General features: G+C 42.6%; 2 protein-coding genes across 2 annotated transcripts in view; one reads left to right on the top strand and one right to left on the bottom strand.

Moving 5' to 3' along the window:
• Nucleotides 1-606: 606 nt before the first annotated feature.
• LOC126565600 (endocuticle structural glycoprotein ABD-4-like) overlaps nucleotides 607-19,879 on the bottom strand; it is a 113,351-nt gene continuing 94,078 nt past the window's right edge. Inside the window, exons 2-4 of the mRNA XM_050222793.1 lie at nucleotides 2,324-2,338; nucleotides 1,554-1,675; nucleotides 607-877 (exon numbers count right to left, since the gene is read on the bottom strand). Coding sequence (XP_050078750.1) covers nucleotides 607-877; nucleotides 1,554-1,675; nucleotides 2,324-2,332 — 402 coding nt within the window. The 5' untranslated portion in view covers nucleotides 2,333-2,338. The remainder of the gene's footprint in view (nucleotides 878-1,553; nucleotides 1,676-2,323; nucleotides 2,339-19,879) is intronic.
• LOC126565055 (uncharacterized) lies at nucleotides 13,443-14,663 on the top strand. Its single transcript, XM_050222194.1, has 3 exons — nucleotides 13,443-13,460; nucleotides 13,598-13,898; nucleotides 13,978-14,663. Exons 1-3 carry the CDS (start codon nucleotides 13,443-13,445, stop codon nucleotides 14,661-14,663), a joined length of 1,005 nt encoding a protein of 334 aa, XP_050078151.1.

Consider the following 19,879-nt stretch of genomic DNA (forward strand, 5'->3'; position numbering starts at 1 on the left):
ATATGTCCTCTGATGTAGAACAGTTTGCTAGCGAATCAAAAGTCTCAGTCATATTATGACATAGCTTGCGTTCTCATTGGGTTATGTCGGTGTAAGTTTGGACCAAACACATGTGATACTCATGTAACTCCATGGTTAAATCCATAGCCTGTGGATGTCTATAAGGGATCTGTTTCTGAGAAATGTTTGCTACCATCTTTCGGATATTGTATTGCCATTATGTCTATTCTTATGATGGCTGTTTCATTGTGAGATTATAGGCTACAGAAGTACGATCACGTTTTGATAAACAGATTATAGAATTTCTTAACATCCCAATGCTAGAATTATGACCTCTCGTTGTATTTTTTTTCAATGTGCGTGCTTTATTACGCGTTTGATGCTCATTTGCCCTTAGCCTAGGTGCGATACGGGAGAAAAAAACCCCGATCGCGATGTAGTTTGTTCTGTATGTGTGTGTGTTTGTTTTCTTGTTTGAGTGTTTCTCTGTATCGAGGATTGTGAGTGTCTGACCGTTAAGAGCTTTTAGGTTTGCGCTGAGTATTGGCCGGTTTCGGGGAACAAGCTGACGAACTGCCAGGACAGCTGGACCATCATCGTTTACGCTTAGCGCCGCCGGTTGGACGGTGGCAGACTGGCCAAATAGTCTAGCGCCTTCTGGATCTGGGGCGGAATGGGTGGTGGGGTGGGCAGGTGAGCACCGGACGGTTGGAATCCATTCTCGTCGTCGGCGGTGTAGCTCAGCTCGACCACGGTTCCATCGGGTGCGGTGTAGCTTACAGAACCAGCCGACACAATTACATCACTCGTGTCGGGACTGCTGGCACGCTTGAGCGTTCCCGTTTCCTGACCTCGGATACCGTTGGCCGTTTCGTAACTGGGTGCGTGTGCGAAAGGGAGAGTGGTTGGGTGAGAAGTTGAAGATGAAAAACGAAGAAGAAAAAGCAAGGGAGCGAAAGAAAAGCGAGAGTGTTCAGACAATGTTGCATCGGTTGCGATCGTGACGCATGCAGCGGATGGAATGGACAGCATAAAAAAAAGAAGAGTGTGCGCTATGGCACAACATCGCGCCATTGAAACTTGCTAATATCTCTTGCCAGATGGATGCTGGATGAATGGGGATGGTCGGTTGCGATGTGGTGTGTTTCACACCATATTTACATCGTTCGGGCGTTGCAAAGCATCACCCTACAGAACCAGCATCGGAAGTGCTGGCCACAGCGGAACACATGCACACACAGACAAACCGCTTCCCAATTATCGTAATCAAATCTTTCATTATCGGGTTAATTGTTGCCCCTTTACCACAAAACGGCGGACGTACGAAGAATAGCGCAATTACGCGGCTCAATTGCAATCGCCAAAGCGTGGCCATTTTTTGTTGTTGTTGGTGGAATTGTTAGTGAACCACGAGTGCCATTTTCACACGTTTCGCGCGTTCGTGTTTGATATGCAAATTTTGGTGACTAGCTGCTGTTGCGTAGCGTTGTTATTACATTGTGCGGAAAAGGAAGATCTGCGCCGGAGTTAATGTGTTTGTTTGAGTGTGTTACCTGTACTGATACTCCCCGTCCGGTTCGATGTTGTTTTCTTGCTGGAGAATTTCTGCCTCAGCGTCTGACTTTTGTGGTGCGGCTAGGGCGACAGATGCACATGCAAACAGAAGAATAATTTCCTGGAATGATCGGGTGGGAAAAGAAACCACATTAGATAAATATTGTGAAGAGCTTCACCGAACCGAAACAGAATTTAAGGTCCGAACAAAAACATTAAAATAAAAGATAAAAACAAGTATAAACACCAACTTCAATTTAGCTAGTAAATAATTCATTCAAACATCAATAAAGCTAATGCATTCATTCAACTGCGATTTCGCTTTCCTTTCGCACTTGGCGTGCTCGTGTTCGTTGACTGGCTACAGCAAATAAGCGGTCCCATGCACAAACACACGTCGGACATATAACGAAACAGCACATCCCACCCTGTAGGTGGCAAAATTAATTCACCCACTAGCAAAGTGATGCAAAATTATTATTTCTTTTTTGGCAATTTGTTTTCAGCACTTCACTTCCTTCCGGTTGATGTCGTAACTACACGCCAGCTGGCAGCGGTGATGAGCAATTTTGCTTTTTAAAATATTGTTTGATGTAATCTTTGCACTTTGATGGGTGTACTGTGTACTGTACACAATTTGATGGGTTAATTGCACTTCCCGACGAGAAAAAAGGGGTCTTCTTTGGGATTAAAACATCATGCATCATGGATTCGCTTTCATCCATTTCACTTTCATCCTGTCAATAAGTCTCGGAAACACTATACTTACACACTTCATGATGGATGAGAACTTTTCCCCGTAAACAACGGTAAGTAACACTGTCAGTAAGAACCCAGACACTGGATCGCTGGATGCTGGCGGAAAACTAACTGGTGGACGGTAGCTGATAGTGGATGCTAATGAAAGAATAGAACCACCGGGTACTGTATTTATAGATGCGTTTGCATCGGCCAGCGTGTTGCATTCTTGTGCGTTAGTTGTGCAGTTAGTACGTCCCCTGTACCTCTCGTGCTTGCCTTCGTCTAACCTGCAATTATGGCGATGGAGATTGGTGAGACGCTCAGCGATACATCAAGCAATATAATATACAAATGCAACCCGGCCGCATGGAAAGGGAAAGAATTTTGTTTAGTGAAAAGGGAGATTAAGGTGAATGATTTAATACCTTGCCTGGTGGGTTAAATGTGAACAGTCGGCATGTGACGTGGCGTGTCCCGAGCGAAAACCGTTCATTCATTTAATCAAATCTATTACATTGTAATCGTAGTAAGGTGTTTCAAGCGTCAATACTAGACTAGTCCGATGTACAATATTTATTCTACTTCTTCTGGTGTTATAATTGTCCATCAAATGTATACTAATTACTCTTAGGAATCTATGTAGATCACACGTAATAATCATTCAAAGATGAATAAACGATCTAATTTACATGCTTCATCCACATTCACTCTCACTTAACAATATGCAAAAAATGTAGAACTATCGACTCGTCTCGCTTGGAAGCTGCACCTAACGTAAAACAAATCTCCGTTTACCGTTCGTGCAACTATCGGCAATAAATTTGCATCATCCATTCTCTACTCTACCAACGCTGGAGCAGAAGAATGCGCATCATCATCAACAGCAAATGTGCAGTCTGCGAAGTCCATTGATCACGTGACACTTCAAACCGATACGGTACGCAGCGAAGAAAGGCTGTCGAGCTTTCAATCGAGTGTACGGATCAGTGAATACTGTTGGATGGCAAGATGACAGGGGTTGGGTTGTTCGCATGCCTAATGTGACAAAGGAAATGCATGATGAATTCTTCAACTGATGCAACTGATGGTGACAATCTGTACGGGTGCAAGACGTGCAATGTGGCCTGACGCACACATGACATTTAAATATCGACCGTTGCAAAGGTGCAACGCTGTGCCGTTGGGTCGATGGTTTACGTTTTATACGCACGCCAGTTGACGGAAAGGAAAGCGTAATAGGTTTATATTTATGGATGGGTAGAAATATCAAAAGTACGTGTTGAAGATGTTGGAATTTATTGTTCAGTTCTAGAGTCACTGTTGTTTCAGTAAATCCTGAAGGAAATAAAACTTTTGTGGGAATTTGTTTTGGTTCCTCGTCAGATTGCCTGTCATTGAAAAAAGGGATGAATATTCAATTGTAAATTATATTATTCAGCAAATCAAGATTTAACTCTAAGAATAAAAGAGATATACCGCTTAAACCACGGGCTATAGGAGACTTCCTAGCTAAAACTTTCAGTTTTTTCTGAGTTTTTGTGTAAGGTTCTCGCTCAGAATTCGTTCTATGAGAACCTTGCAAACCGGGCACAAGCTACCTACGCAGGACAGTCAAGAAAGAGCTCAAACCGTAATTATGAGGTGATTTGACTGTTCCGTAACGATCAACATGAAATAGAATATTTTTGGTCAATTGTTTATTTTTGTGTCATTCGAAACAAACATTGCATTAAAGTATTCTAGTGTTAAATTTTACTAAACTTAACCCTCCTTTTTACGATGATTTGGGATAGGTGCTATTCGATCTTAGGGGCCCCGGCAGGACCCCTTTAAACGGCAGGACCGGGGTTCAAATCCCATCCGGACCGTCCCCCCGTAGTGAGGACTGACTAACCAACTACGTGGTATCGGCTGTCTAGTAAGCCATTTCGATGGCCGGCATGACCTTAGAGGTCGTTAAGTCAAGAAGAAGAAGAAACTATTCGATCTTGAATGTTAAGGATGATTGGCATCTTGAAAGATCAAATCATGGTTTCTACGCACTTTAATTGAGTTTACTTGAGGGTTAGAAACATTCTCGACTAACCTAGTTTTTAAGAAAAGGGTATACTGATAGCTATAAAAACTAAAAAAAAAGATAAAAATATTAGATTATAGAGCAAATATAGAAATAAAAAAGACAACAAAACAAAAGATGTTGTGAAAACACAAAAAGCAAGCAAAACGCAAGTAAAGAGCAATTCCTTCACTGATTCTGAGGCTTGCCGAACCCCGTAACCGTTGTCGCCTACACCACCGGACCGCCAGTTCACTAATTAATGAAAGCATTATTTAAAAGCTTCATCTAACATACAACAGCGACAAACGAGACAATAATTGATTTTGGTTTTTCCTAAGGCAGTGCATACAAATGCACGGGGTGAATTAGTCCTAGTCAAATACACGTTTCTTTGTATAAGCAGTGTAGTGCAATTGGGATTTGAATACAGCCTGATTCAGTTATGGAGTTGATGGTTAGTACATAATTTAATGACTATGTGACAACCCATTTCCATTTGCAACCGAAAACATGTTTAGAAAATATGGGGAAGGCCCAGTCTATAGACAGCAAGACTAGGAATCGAACTCCATCTGGCCTGCTCCTAATGGTGTGGACTAACTATCCAACTACGTGGTGTCGATAAGCCAAGTAAGCCATTAGATGGCCGGCATTACATAAACGTTTTTTAAGCCAAGCAAATGACCAAAAATATTAGATTTCAAATATGTCAAATAACGCACGAGTTGTTCAACAAAGTAGTTTTAATTTTAATTTACTCGATTTTCTATCAAAAAATCCTCTGCGTTATACCAATTTTATAATATTATAGCTTCTAAATGCATGATAAAATCTTTAAAAAAATCATAAAACAATCAGAGCAATTTAAAATGTATAACCAAGCATGCACGGGATAAGGCAAAGAATAAGGAGGAAATGCCTTATTATTAATGTTCATTGTTACAGTCACACATGGTGTTGACAATACGGCAACGTGCTGTCATATTTAATAGCAAATAAATAAAAATTGTAAACCGAAAAGTATTAAAAAAAGTCTTCTAAAGCTACACATTTTTTATTCCTACAAAAGAAGAAATTCTTCCAATACAATAGAAAATATTGAAAGAAATATTCAAAGCAAAGTCATTTCCACATGCCTAAGATATCTTACGTTATGTTAAAAAAATAGAAAAAAACCGATTCAACCCCAACAGCAACTTGCACACAACCAGCAAGCAATACACTTTTTTGCACACAATTCGAAAGCTTTCGTTGCTCCCCAAATGTAAAAGCTTTCATCGTCCCACTTGGCGATGTATTTTCCAGTCCCCCATCAGTGCACCCTCCCACCTCTTTTCCAAATGCGATCTTTTATGCTAATCACAATGGATCATATATAATCGAATTAGCATTCCAGATAGTAGAGCTCGCAGCATAGCAGCATACTCCTAGAGCATTACGCATCGTTCGGGGGGGTTAAAAAGAGGGTTGGGTCGCGAGAATGTTAAAATATTTTAGCATTAGATGCTTCATAACAGCAAATCATTCCTGAGAGGCAAATCGAAAGGTGATGCCTATTACAACGAGCTTAAATGGAACATATCCATTAGTGAGGTAGGGTAGGATGGGTCTCCCCAATCCAGGCAAGGAAATAAAGATGAACAAAAGGCAGCTTACATCAGAAGCTAACAAGCGCGTGAAGTAAAGAAGCGATTCTAGTGTTTAGTGGTGCTTCGGATTTGTGAATTCTGGCTCTTCTTTAAGCGGGTTGCAAACACATATTATCACCAGCGCAGGGCACAGTGTATGCTAATTTGTTTTTGCGTCAAGGAAACGTCATGTTCCTTTCGTTTGATTACTATCACCATTCTTCCACGGTTTACCAGCTGGTGGATGATGCACACTCCTTCCGAGGCCGTGAATTACCTCATCCGCGCTAAACACGCTGGATGACATTTTCTTCTGCAACAGTATGCCGTAAAACTGTTTTGCCAGTGACTGACGCCCGGCGACTGGTGCGATGCATTGCGGGTGACGAACGATTTCGGGGTGACATCGGCGAACCCATAAAATTCCATTCATTTCGATTTTGGCTGCCATAAAGCGCGATAACGTAGCGTGTAAAGTGCAGTTTGTCCTTTTTTTTTTTCCTCCCCAATGCAGACCGGGGGCTTTGCTATCGGAACCGATCACGGCACGCGGGAACTTGTTTCAATGTGATGAAAATGAAAGCATTAAAATGGGAACATTTTATGTGAACGAGGACAGTTAAGTGGTACGATGAAATGGAAAGCAGTGTGGTTTGGCAGAGCAACACGGCCGCGGTTGTTTTTCATGCTCACAGTTCGCATCCTGTTGGGCGAATCGGGCAGCGACTTGTAGGAGACGCGTCTGATCTATTTTCAGCAGAACCGGTAGAACGGCGACACCCGACACTGGTGGTGGTGCGTTCTGCCGGCTGAAACTGGTTTCCGGAAGCGATCGTCTTACCGGGGCGAACCGGACCCGGGGACTGCTTGCCGCGCCCGGGATGCTGAAATATGAGAGACGCCGACCGGTGTCGACCAAAACTTCTGCTTGGCGTCGTCATCGATCGTGGGCAGCCAGCAGGCAGGGGGCTTCAGCAGCTACTATCGCAGACGCAGTGAAGCGTCTGTTAATACTTTGAATTTTATCACTATTCCGATATTTGAATACTGATCCGGTGTAGGTCATCCAGCACCGGTCGGCCCGATGCCAACTGGTGCTAGAGGCGTTTGATATTTCGCCTGTCAACTGGGCGAACGGAGTTTGTGGTGAAGATTAAAGGTTGGATGACAAGAATTGGTTCAAAGGCGCAAGATTGCGCCACGCTCTTTCACCGCCATTTCGGACTTCTTGGTACATCACCTTCGTATGCCGCTTGATACAAACCTCTCGCGCTCCGTCGCGGCCATCCCCATCGCCCACGATAACAAGGGCGGAGTGGGCTGGCTCGGGGTGGCCGGACTGGGCTGGAAAGCCATCTAAAACAAAGCATCGATCGTGCTGGGGAGTAGAAACGAGTTCAGAGCATACTCGGGCGTTTATGGCATGGGAAGATTTGCATATTTGCCTTCAGTGGAATTCCTACGACTGCTGCTCCAACACCACCAGCACATCATTCTACTACACCCTCTTCTTGTTCGTTGCTAAATTTCGTGGCTGTTTTTATCGAAAGTGAAGATAGTGTTTCCCCCGAAGCCAGCCATTTCTGCGTTTAGAACGGATGGGAAAGAAAGAAAGACGAAAAAAAAAACATACACCACATCTTCACGAGTTGGAAGATGCGGCCCCGAACCGAGGCTCAATTTGCATACGGAACTGCACAAATTTCGCGACACAGAGGTCGCTCGGCGAACCGAACCGTATCTATGCCCACCGTGGACTATTTGCTTGGGGGATCGATTTTATTTTGATCGGCTCACTAGATGCCACAGATCGGCCAGTTAAATTTGTCCAGTTTTTCCAGTTTCCGTACGTCTTTATTCTTTGTTGGCTGTTTTTTGTGGTTTGGCCCGGTCCTCGTCGTGGCCCGTAACCTTCGGCGGTTTTGGGCACTGATGATGAAGGCTTGGGACATCAACAGCCAGCTACGCTAATGCCACCGTGGCATTCCTTGTTCGCGCTGAGAAGTGTGTGTAATTAACAGATTGATGACGGATTCTATCGTCAGCAACCTGTACCTGGACCAGTAGGATTTGATTGGCAAACTTTTCTCCACTTCGAGCTGGAGTTCGGCGTGGTCTGTTGAATTTCAACGACGACGGCACACCATTTCGTCACCTGGCGGGGGGTCGCTCAAATGCAGGATGTGGAAAATTAATTGTAACTTACTGATTAAATTTTGGCCGTCAACATCAGCAGCTTGGATGGACCCTCGGTTATTTATATTGTTTGGACAGAATGGGTTTTTGGGTGGTGCTGGTTGGAACGCGAATTGCATAAATTAAGGCTATAAATGTGCGAAAAAACTGCCAAATATTTTGCTTCATTTGAATTATATAAAATATTTTTCATTATTTTTGACATACATTTAAATGCTTTTATAAGGTGACATCATCGTCGTCCGTTGGTGTGGTGCGGTGCCACGGACAAGCTGATGATACGGATGGATATGAGTATCTTGTAAATGTCATACACTATCAATCAGGGGCAATTTAAAAGGGGACTATCAATAGGGGCGGCCATTTGATAGTTGGGACTGACTATCCAACTACGTGGTATCGGCAGTCTAGTAAGCCATTAGATGGCCGACGTGACCTTACTGCTGTTAAGCTAAGAAAAATAAAAAGAAGATTATCTATCAATACTTTTGGGAGTGAGGAAAAATGTATAAAATGTTTTATTTGTTCTCAGTTTTGCTCTATAAAATCATTATAAAAACACTGTCAGAAACTGTCCACAAAATATTCCACTTTGACCTTAAATAATTTATCGCGTACTGTGCTGATCAGACAAAACTAATAAATGTAGCTAACCGATTCCATTAATTCCTCCGGCATGTTATTTTTTTCTCATGAATACATCGCAGCTTTTATCTAATCTTGTCTCGAGTGTGCTATTTGAATAACGTTTCATCATTCGATTTTCATCATTTGTTGCCAACGGTTCTTGTGTAGGACTAAATTCTAGGTTGGGTTTCTCTAAGCAACCTACAATAAATGAGGAGCGTTCGAACACTGCTATGATCACTAATACATACTCCAAACCTTTGCCCAGGAGTACAACTATCAAGCGCAAAATCGTCTGCTGTTCATCTTCCAATTATCAGAGGTCATGGATATTGTTGGGCAAAGATTTGAACAGATCAATGTCACCGATTAGCCGTCCACGCCGTCCGGTCTGGCATTGTACACCCGCACCCGGAAACTATCCGAAAACATTTCGAAGCGCATGGCACGAGCTTAACGCTTCGATAAATTTCTACATGGATCTGCGAATTCTGTTTGCAAAACAAGCTCCGGCTTCAGAGTAGAAATTAACAGCACCGTCCAATTCCGGTCACCGTCCTGGCGGGTGCTGATCATGCCGAGGGTCATGAAGATGGTTGTCTCATGTCCGATGCAAATATTCAGCGAAACCGGCCGGAGACTTGAGTGCACAAAATGAAATGAATTAACATTGATTCAAATGAACGGACTGGCGCCAGAATGCTTCTCATGAGAACAATATCGTGTATTCTTTGCGGGGTTGATTGGTTCTCATGAATTAGTTGTAAGTAATGGTCTGTATCCAAGCTGATGCAACCAGCAGAAAACCAATAAAATTGTTAAACATAGACTCAGCTATTCATAGATTAATTACGCTATGGCAAACTTTTAGATTTTCAAACTTTACCAGAAAATAGAGCAGCTAAAATTAATTTCATTAAGACCATTTTGTTGGCGAAGGAGAATGCTAGCTATCGCAGGTGCTGATATGACGATGTCGGACTCAAGCCCAATCAGGTGCCAATAATTTTACGAATTGAAGCACGGTTTCGTAATGCCTAATCATTGAATTCATCATGTCGGAAAGGACTTACATGTAAGGACAGGAATCACACGTAAACATTTTTTACGATGCTCATTAATTAATCAAGCCATTTGAAAAGAACGTTTTGCTGACATGAAACACTTTGCGTACATCGTACGAAATTAAGATATAGACAGAGCGAAAGGCCATGTTTAAAAATTGTGGTCCAACACCTGGCAACTCTTCCAACCAAATATCGAACAGCAACATCATCCAAAGCTCTGATAGCTGAAGCAACGAAAGGTTTACCCGATTCTAAGGTTGCGTTGGAAACTCCTTCCATACCGTAGAAAAAGGTTTGGAAAAGCATCAGTTGTAGGAGGCTCTCTTCCGAGCAAAGATCAAAGCTGTTCCTACTCATAAACAAAAAAATAACACATACAGTTCACTTATACAACACACAATGAATACCGTCTCCGAAGTGCGCGTATTGTCCTTTGGATGAGACTTTGGAGCATAAATTCGCCTCATGTCCTAGGGTCGCTACCGCATGGATGATGATGCAGCAAGCAATAAAAACCGTAATTCCCAATGTGATACTTAGCTTCAACGATTTGTATGTTCCTATTCTAGACGGAATAAACCCAGCGCATAGAACAATAGTTTAAAGGATTTTTGCAAATTATATCATCCACATCACTGGAAACAACGATGCTGTGATTGATGTAAATAGTCTGAATTGTTATTTGTAATAATGTTTTTTTCTGTAATATATATAACACACAAACACACGAAATAAAGGGGGTTTTTTTTTTAAAGGGAAGACACTAACACTTCTAATGTGGAAGGCTTGACAATACTTTACGGATTAGATCGTTAGGTTTTCATCATGTAAACGACTCAAAAATACCTTTTTTTTCCTTTTAACAATTGTGAGGACTTTGGCTAGCTTACGGAGTTTGCAGTTGTCAGATCATGCCTTCTAAATATTCAGGACAAAAGATACTGTCTATCATCAATGTCTCGATCACTGATAACTAATTTGTAATGTTGTTTGTAGTTGTAAACTAATGTTGTTTTCAAAATATTTTTTCTAAAGTTATCATTTTTTTCTGTATTTTGATCATCAAATTTGTAATTACTGAATAAATAAGAATATTCAAGTATGATCTTGTGTCCATGTGATCTATCCTAACTATCGCCTTTTGTGTTATATTTGCTATGTACAGATAAAATGTGACTGTGTTATTTATTTCAATCAGCTACGGTCAAAACAGAAGGGGTACTTCAATAATTGCCGATCCGTATTAAGAACTTACAACGTTCTGGAAAAAACGGAAATTGATTGTTAATGGATTGTGTGGGACATATTGCGGTCAGATAACAGCGCTATCAGAAACAGAGAATACACCGGAATTTCATCAAGAACCCTTAAACTAGAAAATCTATTGCTTAGAGGCTTTTTTATTTAAGGTTTTGAGCATGACGGCTCTATGGCGTGTTGTCAAGACTAGAGGTTTTATAGTTGAGTAAATTTTATCCGAGGTTTAATGCCTCCTTTTGATCGGTTAAGTATATCCAGGATTTTTATACAAAACTCGACCTACAATCCACATATCTTTGACGATGACTGCCTTGTCGAAGAGGCTTTAAAGTGACCAGAGCAGCAACCATAGACACAGATTTATCGAAGCAACTTATCTAGAAAGAGCTAAGAAACGATCTTTTTCCTAGGGATTGGTAATATCTTCGTAGAATGCTTGAAGGAGTCAAGCTAAAATAAATCTATAAAGTTATCTTGAGCATTCTTGTTCTCATTGCCGTTTGCACTACACGACAAAATAAACATAACATTCTATTGCAAAGACAGTTCTAATGGATATTATATACTTATTCTTAATACTTTACGACTTGTCTACTGATCGTATGCTTATGCCTGTCATGTACTACGGTATTAAAGATGCTGATAGTGTAACCTAATATTCAGTCTTTGTTATTAGGGTGTGCCAGGTGTGATGTGTTTTGACCCAAGGTGTGATAGGTCGAACGACCAAGCATAGAATCCACAGAGCCATTCATTTACAGAAAATATAGGAAAGAAGAAGTATTTCTCAACTATACGAACGAAGGAAAGAAGAAGTATTTCTCAACTCAAGTATTTCTCAATAATGTATAAGCGTTCTTGAAGACTTTAAACAAGTTCGGATTGAAACCCGTGAAAGGTTCACGATAGCATCATTAAACAAAGAAGAGAATAACTTTTGTTGTGGTAGATATCAAACAATTTAATTTCTTTAAATCTCTTAAACAAAACACTCCACAGTAAAGCGTTTAAATATAGCAACACCTAAAGGTTAAAATTTGAGTAATTTTGTCATCATTTTTGACGACATTATTAACACATTACGTCTCATCTAAGAATCGGTTCAACATCCAACATTAGTGTCTACTGTTACATCATATCATCACCACCACGTGTGAACTTGTACCAAATCTCGGCCCCAGGCAGATGAATGAAATCGATGATAAACGCACGCTAAAATGCAAAAGCCATATACCGTAAAGTTCAATGAAGCTAAACACCCACTGGAACCGATTTTGGTGTATGTGTGCGTATCTTCATCTGATCGCCCCGATCCCGTCGAAGATTCCCGACCGTTTTTGCAGAAGATCAAGATCAGCTCGCCCTGGCTCGCTATGCGGTGTGATGACATACGGCAAAAACAACGGCCCAACGTGGTTCAAGGACTTGACCATGGACGCTCCGGAGCATCCTTGCTGATGATGCGGATACGCTGCAACATTCCCGGACGCAACACTATCTTGCCGGCATGTAGGATTGGCGTGCAAAACCGTGAAGTTGGATTTAACTTTTTTTAAAGGTTTGGTAGTTCTTTTGGCCCGGGTTTCATCCCACTCTCGCTTTCGTTCGGAGCGGGTGGCGCGACTGGACGAGATATAATATATTATAATTGATATTATATGTAGATCAGGTGGCTTCTTCGCGTGCGATCCTGTGGGGCGGTGGTGGTAGCAGCTTGTCATGGAGACATTTTTTTTTCTTTCCGAACGATCGCGAGCAAAAGACTCCACACAGAAAAAGGGATAGAGAGATAGAGTGAGCGAGACAAAGAGAGCGCGAGCAAGATGTACCATTTGGCTAAGATAGCGCGTTGGCATACGATAGTGGGGCTAAGTTCGTACCATCATCCCATATGGATTTGGCTGCTAAACGATCCAAAAAGTGTAGATATGTGAGGATCGCCTTTTTTTGTTTTGTTTTGTTTGGTTCTTGTGCTGGTGGTGTGGATGGCAGGTTGCCATGGTTTTGGTCATTTTATCTGGTTTGATGCGCGCCTGCGTGTGTGTGATTGGATGCGCGTGGCGTAGCGGGGAGACGACCCCAGGGCTGTGGAAGGATGTGTCGCGGGGAGGAAGAGGCCGAGCTGGACGCAGAATCTTCGTCCACATTTTCGGAGCACATTTCGGCTAAATCGTACTATAAAAGCTACGCGTGCGCGAAGATGCTACAACATTAGTTCTTCTGCTTTCGGCACAGTCTAAGCCTAAGGGAGAAGGAGCAGTGAAAGTGCAACTAGATTTGTCCAACAACCATCAAACAATTTTTAGCAAGATGAAGTGTGTTGCATTGGTAAGTGTTTGTGCGGTAGCAGCACTGGTGTTTGAAGAAGAAGATGAAAAAAGTGTTTGAAGCGCTGTTCAGTTAGTTCGTGACGGAACTAAGTTGTACTCTACTAATCGGTTGTGCATTGTTTCTCCGTTGTGTAGTTGGCTTTGGCCATGTTTGGCTGCGTTATGGCTCAGGGCCAAATCCCGAACGATGGTCGTTACTATCCGGAATACTACGAGACCAAGTGGGATGATGGTCGCTGGCGCCCTGACGGTCGCGGCAAGTACGACGATGGCAAGTACCGCCCAGGCAGCCCCGGTAAGGTAGGAGGATCGGGCGGTTTCGGTGGTGCTGGAGGTGCCGGTGGATTCGGAGGTGCTGGCGGTGCTGGTGGATTCGGTGGAGCTGGTGGATTCGGAGGTGCTGGCGGTGCTGGTGGATTCGGTGGTGCTGGAGCTGGTAAGTGATGTCTTCGGTTGTGTCTAGGGGCACCGTTTAGGGCATGCGCTGATCGTATGGACGACTTTTGCCAATTTAGCTGGTGCTGGAGGTAGCCGTTTCGGCAGCGGATCTGGAAGTGGCAACGCTGGAGCTGGTGGATTCGGTGCTTCGGGCTTCGCTAGCGACAGCGGCAGCTCGTTCTCGGCTGGTGCGTTCAACGATGGCGGTGCTGGAGGTGCTTCGGCCTCGGCTGGTTTTGGAGCGGGCGGTGCCGGTGGTGCTGGATCTGGATTCGGAGCTGGTTTCGGTGCTGGCGGTGCTGGCGGTGCTGGTGGTGCTGGAGGTTCTCGTTTCGGTGCCGGCGGTGCTGGCGGTGCTGGCGGTGCTGGTGGAGCCGGTGGTGCGGGATCTCGCTTCGGTTCGGGTTCTGGATCGGGCACTGCCTCTCGCTTCGGAAACAACGGTGGCGATGCTGGATACGAAAAGATCAAGGAGCAGGTGAAGCAGTTCAACGATGATGGATACTACTACAAGTACGCCAACGAGAACAACATTGAGGCCGCTGAGTCGGGCAAGATCGATGACCGCAACACCGAGAACGAGACGCTGCGCGCCAAGGGCTACTACGAGTATGTTGGCGATGATGGCCAGAAGTACCGCGTGGACTACGTTGCTGATGAGAACGGATTCCAGCCGACGGGTGACCATCTGCCAACGCCACCACCGACGCCCGAGCCGATCGCTCGTGCCCTCGAGTACATTGCGAGCCAGCAGCGAAAGTAAGAAGGTTCCGGAATGAATGGGGGAAGGCATGGCAGCAGTCAGGTTGAGAATCAGTCAAAGTCAGTCAACGGGAAACACGCAAGGGTTCCCGCAAGGGGTGCAACAAATTTTCCAACGATCGCATGAGCGATCCTCCCACAAATGAACTGTGTTCTATTGTAAATTATTAGTTTTCGACATCGAATAAACGACCGTTAAGTGAATTTTTTAACTATTTTATTTGTTCCTTTAATGCATCATACAAGCTGGATTCATCTAGAACCGTCTGCTTTGTAGGACATGTGCTATAAACTCTAGACATCTTTTATGGCACATTGCATCATGTTTTGAGACCAATTATAATTGTGATACATCAATCAATCGATGTATACAGCAAGCTTTTCTTCTCATCAGTTGAGTATGTTTCGAACCATAAATTGGTGAATATACGACCGAACGTTTTGATGAAAAATGGAACATTTCTTAAGATGCCTCCGCAGAGCTGGGGCTGGGGTACGGGTTGAAAAACAGAAGGAAGAAAGAAATCACCGCCCATTAGTAAGCAACAAAATGTATCAAAATTTGCATTTATCGATCGGTCGATGATGTTTTCCGCATTGATTCGTATGCATCGATTCGCCAAAAACCCACGACGACGATTTGTGGCGGTGATTAAACACAACGATATATTTCCGACCGAGCATCTCGGGCGAACGTCGATGTTATCGGCATTTGATGTGCGGAGGTGGCAGGTTGTTTTGTGATGGGATCGATTTAAAAGCACTCAAGTGGTGTAGAATGGAACGCGGGACATCAGACATGCGAAAATATGGGGTAGAGAAAAAAAAATGGTGACACGTTCCTTCGCGAACGGCGAGCGGCGTGAAATCGTCGTGCAACGAAATGATAATCAATTTATGCGTCTTTGTCTATGGCTTATCCGATTCTTCGTCTACCACTAGATGACCTTGGAAAATGGAGCCTGGAGGTAGCTTCGGCCTGTGTCTTTCTTCGGATGCGCTGAACGAATAAGCTCCGCCGCTCCGAACGATATCATAATTAGCAGGTGTGTTTGCATACAGATCGAGCTTAGCGTGCGGATTAGCCTTTGTTTGTCTCCGTTGTTTTGCGTTTGAACGAGCCCTTTTGGTGTGGCAAAAGCGAAAGGATCACATAGTGATGCACCGCCTCAAACCAACTTGATAAGTAATGAACCACGAACAGTTACGTAGCGCACGTTTAGCGAGTGGACGAAAATATCGATCGTGGCACCCAAAGATAGCCGATCCTAACAGTCCCGAACTCGTTTCTGCCCAAGGTCATCGTGCTCATATATCCCTTTCGGTTAGAAGAATAGCAAGTTTGTCATGCAGGATCCCTGCCGAGCCGAACTAGAACTAGCACAATGAAGACGGATATTCTCGGGACGACGATATTTTAATTTTATTTCCTAATGAGAAAATTATGAAACTCGTCCGTATTCTGAGCTGAGCTGAGCTGTAGCGAATTCCGGCAGCTAATTTAATATTATCCGATAGACGATCATTACCGCCACGGATCGAATGGTGCTCGAATTTCAGTGCCAGTCCGGTCCGTCGGTAGGGCTATAATTTACGGGTCCAAAAATGAAACCTTCTTCATGCCAGTGAACCGGTAACGGCGGTTCGTGACGATATGATAATGTGACATCGTATTTTATTAAACCATTTTGTCCGTGGAGTCTGCGGAGATCGATTCTTCTGTCTCGCTTCTGCACTGATTAGACAGACGATCGAAAAGGGCTTCCATCCTGCACAGATGAGTTCATAAGGGTATGGTGGAATTCCGGTGAACCGATCTAGTTCAGTCAGCAGTCAAGCATGTCAGTCGGTGGTGGTAGCTTGTGGCCTGTATGTGGCCGCTGAGGACAGATGTAAGCTGTAGCTGTGGCTGATAGGTGTTTGTGCATGCATTAGCGATGATGCGTTGACGAGGCCACGACCACGATGGACTCGGTCCGGGCTGGACTGCTGCTCGTTGACATTGAGCTGTTATTTATGGTAGTGGCCAACCCCACAATACGGGTTACCCATGGTTGGCGCATCGTTTTTAAGCGGGATTTAATTTATGGCGTCCAGTTTGGTGCCACAGATCCAACACCGAATTTTCGCTACACCCTTATTTCGGTTTGGATTGATAGAGCTCTGGAACGAAAATAAGGTAAGAAAGGAGCGGAGGAGTGGCCGAGAAGAAAAACTATATGATTTTTCCTATTTTAGGAAGCATTTCAGTGGGTCGGGTGGGTCGAATTAAATTAGCGCAGCAGCACATACATCATCGAAATTTTGGCCGAGTAATGGGCCCGTTTTTTACTAGCTAACAGATTACATGACAGCAAGGAAATGGGATTAGTGTGCTGCTAGAAGTTTAGTGGATCGGTTATGCCAAGGGTGTGATCTTTAAATTGAACGCTATTTTTCATCATTTGACTTCGGTGTGAGCAGTTGACGGTGCGTTGATTTATTATATTTTGATGCGGTTTGATAACAGAGGTGTATTGGAATGTGGTTCCGTGTGAGTGGAATGTTCAAGGTCACGGTAAATTATTGATACAGAGAGTTTAAGCTTATCAAAGCGTTTGTTTTAGGACATTGTTGTATGAATAATAAATGTTTGTGGATGCAATTAGTATTTGAAATACATTTGATTTAAATTTGTACGATTTATCATGAATTTGGTATATGAAAATATGTCTACTGATTGACTTTCTAAGGATGATGCCAGGTCAGTGGTTCATCTTAGTTCATCCTAAGTCCTGTGATCGAACCCCCGTAATCTGATGATGTGATGTCTATGACAGCGAGTCAACTTACCTTGCCTGTACATAGATCATATGCTGGCCTTTTAATGGTAACCATCTAACGGTCCGGATGGGATTTGAACTCCAGTTCCGGCGTATAAAAACTTGAACTTGAATTCAATTTGTTTATGTATAATGTTATGTATAAGTTATGTATAAGGGTAAAACTTTTTCAATGTTTGGTAATGGTTTTGATGTGGGGTTTCGGTAGTGCCCCACATCAAACCATCAGGGGCGGCCCGGTAGTATAGGCGACAACGCCATCGGTCTTCAAACGGCAACCGGGGTTCGAATTCCATCCAGACTGTCCTCCCGCAGCATCGGCAAATCTAGTAAGCCATATTAGATGGCCGGTGTGACCTAAAATATAGTTGAGCCAAGAAGAATGAGAAGTGATTTTGATGTGTTTTAAGAAGATTTTTGCAAGTTTCTATCTTCCAAAATAAATTTCTACTAACTCGCTTGTCCTAACTTGCAGATAAATGACGAGATAGTTGAGCTTTTTAATTGATCTCAAATAATAAATCATAGAAAAATTATTAACGAATACTTCTTATTCGTTTTTCGCTCAAGAAACTCTAGCTTAATCTTCATTATTGCATGAGAATTATAGCGAGCGGGTGATTCGCTCCATTTCCTACAGGAATGATTCGCTACACGTCCCTGAACCGGTCAAAAATTTCAATGTGACAGAGGTCGCAACATTCATTCAGCCTAGGACCTCCGAAGAGCTCCGAAAATCCAACGCAGCGATCCTGTGAATATGAGACAACATAGTTTGAGACACGCGCGCGTATAAGTGGACAGTCAAGGGATGCCCGTGGATTCTACCGTTTTTCATGCAGTCTGGCAAGGTAACTGCGAGATTCATTCATGTATGTTGTACGTGGCCAATCTCTGAGACGCATTAGATTCTTCTGTCCCAGAAGGTAGTTCTCTGACCAACATGGTGTTGGTGTTGGAGTTCTGGCCATACGCATGGAACAGTGTGTTCTAAAAGGTGGTAGACCGTTACCCATCAATGGTAGCCGGGAGGCAACTTTAACGGACACTAGGGAACTAGGGTCTTACGGCTGGAATTGTATGAAATCCTATGGACACCGTAGAGTGCTCCTTGATGCCAACACTTACCGTCTAGTTTTTTTTTACATGGATATTTAAAACATGTATTAGAGTTTGAATATCTTAAAGATAGTTTCGTCCTTTTCAAACCTGTGTTGGGGTAAGAGGTGGGACTTATCATCAATTTAAATTTTATATCAATGTACTTCCAACATAGATTCATGATTAGTTCATGTTTTCATGAATTGTTTACGGGTATTACGACATTTTCCCAACGAAATTTGAAGTATTTGTTGTGTTTAATTTCCTGTTTGATGCGTCGGTTTTTGTTATAAAGAATTAAGTTTTGACCATTTTCTTTGAATAGTTTTTTTTAAATAAAACATTGTTTATTTAAAACAACTTAAAAACTAGCTTACAAAAGAAAAGTGGGGTACATGTAGCAACGACGTACAGGTTTTACAAAGAACAATTAAGGATATTTTCAACAATCACAGCATTGTTGTTTCTAACAATGTGGATGATGTAGTTGGCAAACAAACGTGATTTATGTGATTTAAAACAGGTAAGAGGAGGGAATAATCAATAAATGATAAATAATAAATGGTAAAAATGCCGGTGTCAAAGTCGTTGGCGCCGAAATTGACATTTCATGTGGCAAACTGATTTTGAAAGGAATCTTTTAGTATATCACGAATTCACCAGATATATGGAAACATTTTTTGTAATTGATATTGGGATTTATGGGGGTTGGATTGCTAGTTAATAATGCAAGTGAATTTGTGTTTTCTGGAAAGCCTTACGTGCCAGTCCGTGAAGTGCCTTTTAAAGGAAAAAAGAACTCTTAAGTAATGATAGTTCTCATTCTCTTAAATTCATCAATTTTATGATCTTAGCTTTACAGTTAGGTGTTTTCGTTAAAAAAAATTATTGAGAAACGATAAAAAATAGTATTCCAGCAATTGTTTGTTATTTATTCGATACACATAAAAATGCTAAAAACTTAATTCCGAAAAAGAAATTCAAATTAGAATTTAATCATTACCATACCTCGTTTCCGTTAAGCAACAAAGGAATGACCAACATGGAAATAATAAAGTAATATAAAATAAAACATAACAACTTAAGATAACAGTGAAACCTTTTCTTAGCGTGACCTTACATTGCTTAATTAATCCTGATATAAAAGCTACTTTCGAGCGTCGTTATCAACCGGCGTTAAAGGTTTTGCGTAAAAATAGAGCATAACAAAATGCAAATAAACCCCCAAAAAATGGTACTATCGAAAGGCGCTAATGATGAACGATGCGACGGAACAGGATTCTGGATGCTCGTG

This window comes from Anopheles maculipalpis, chromosome 3RL (assembly GCF_943734695.1).
Source record: "Anopheles maculipalpis chromosome 3RL, idAnoMacuDA_375_x, whole genome shotgun sequence".
NCBI lineage: Eukaryota > Metazoa > Arthropoda > Insecta > Diptera > Culicidae > Anopheles > Anopheles maculipalpis.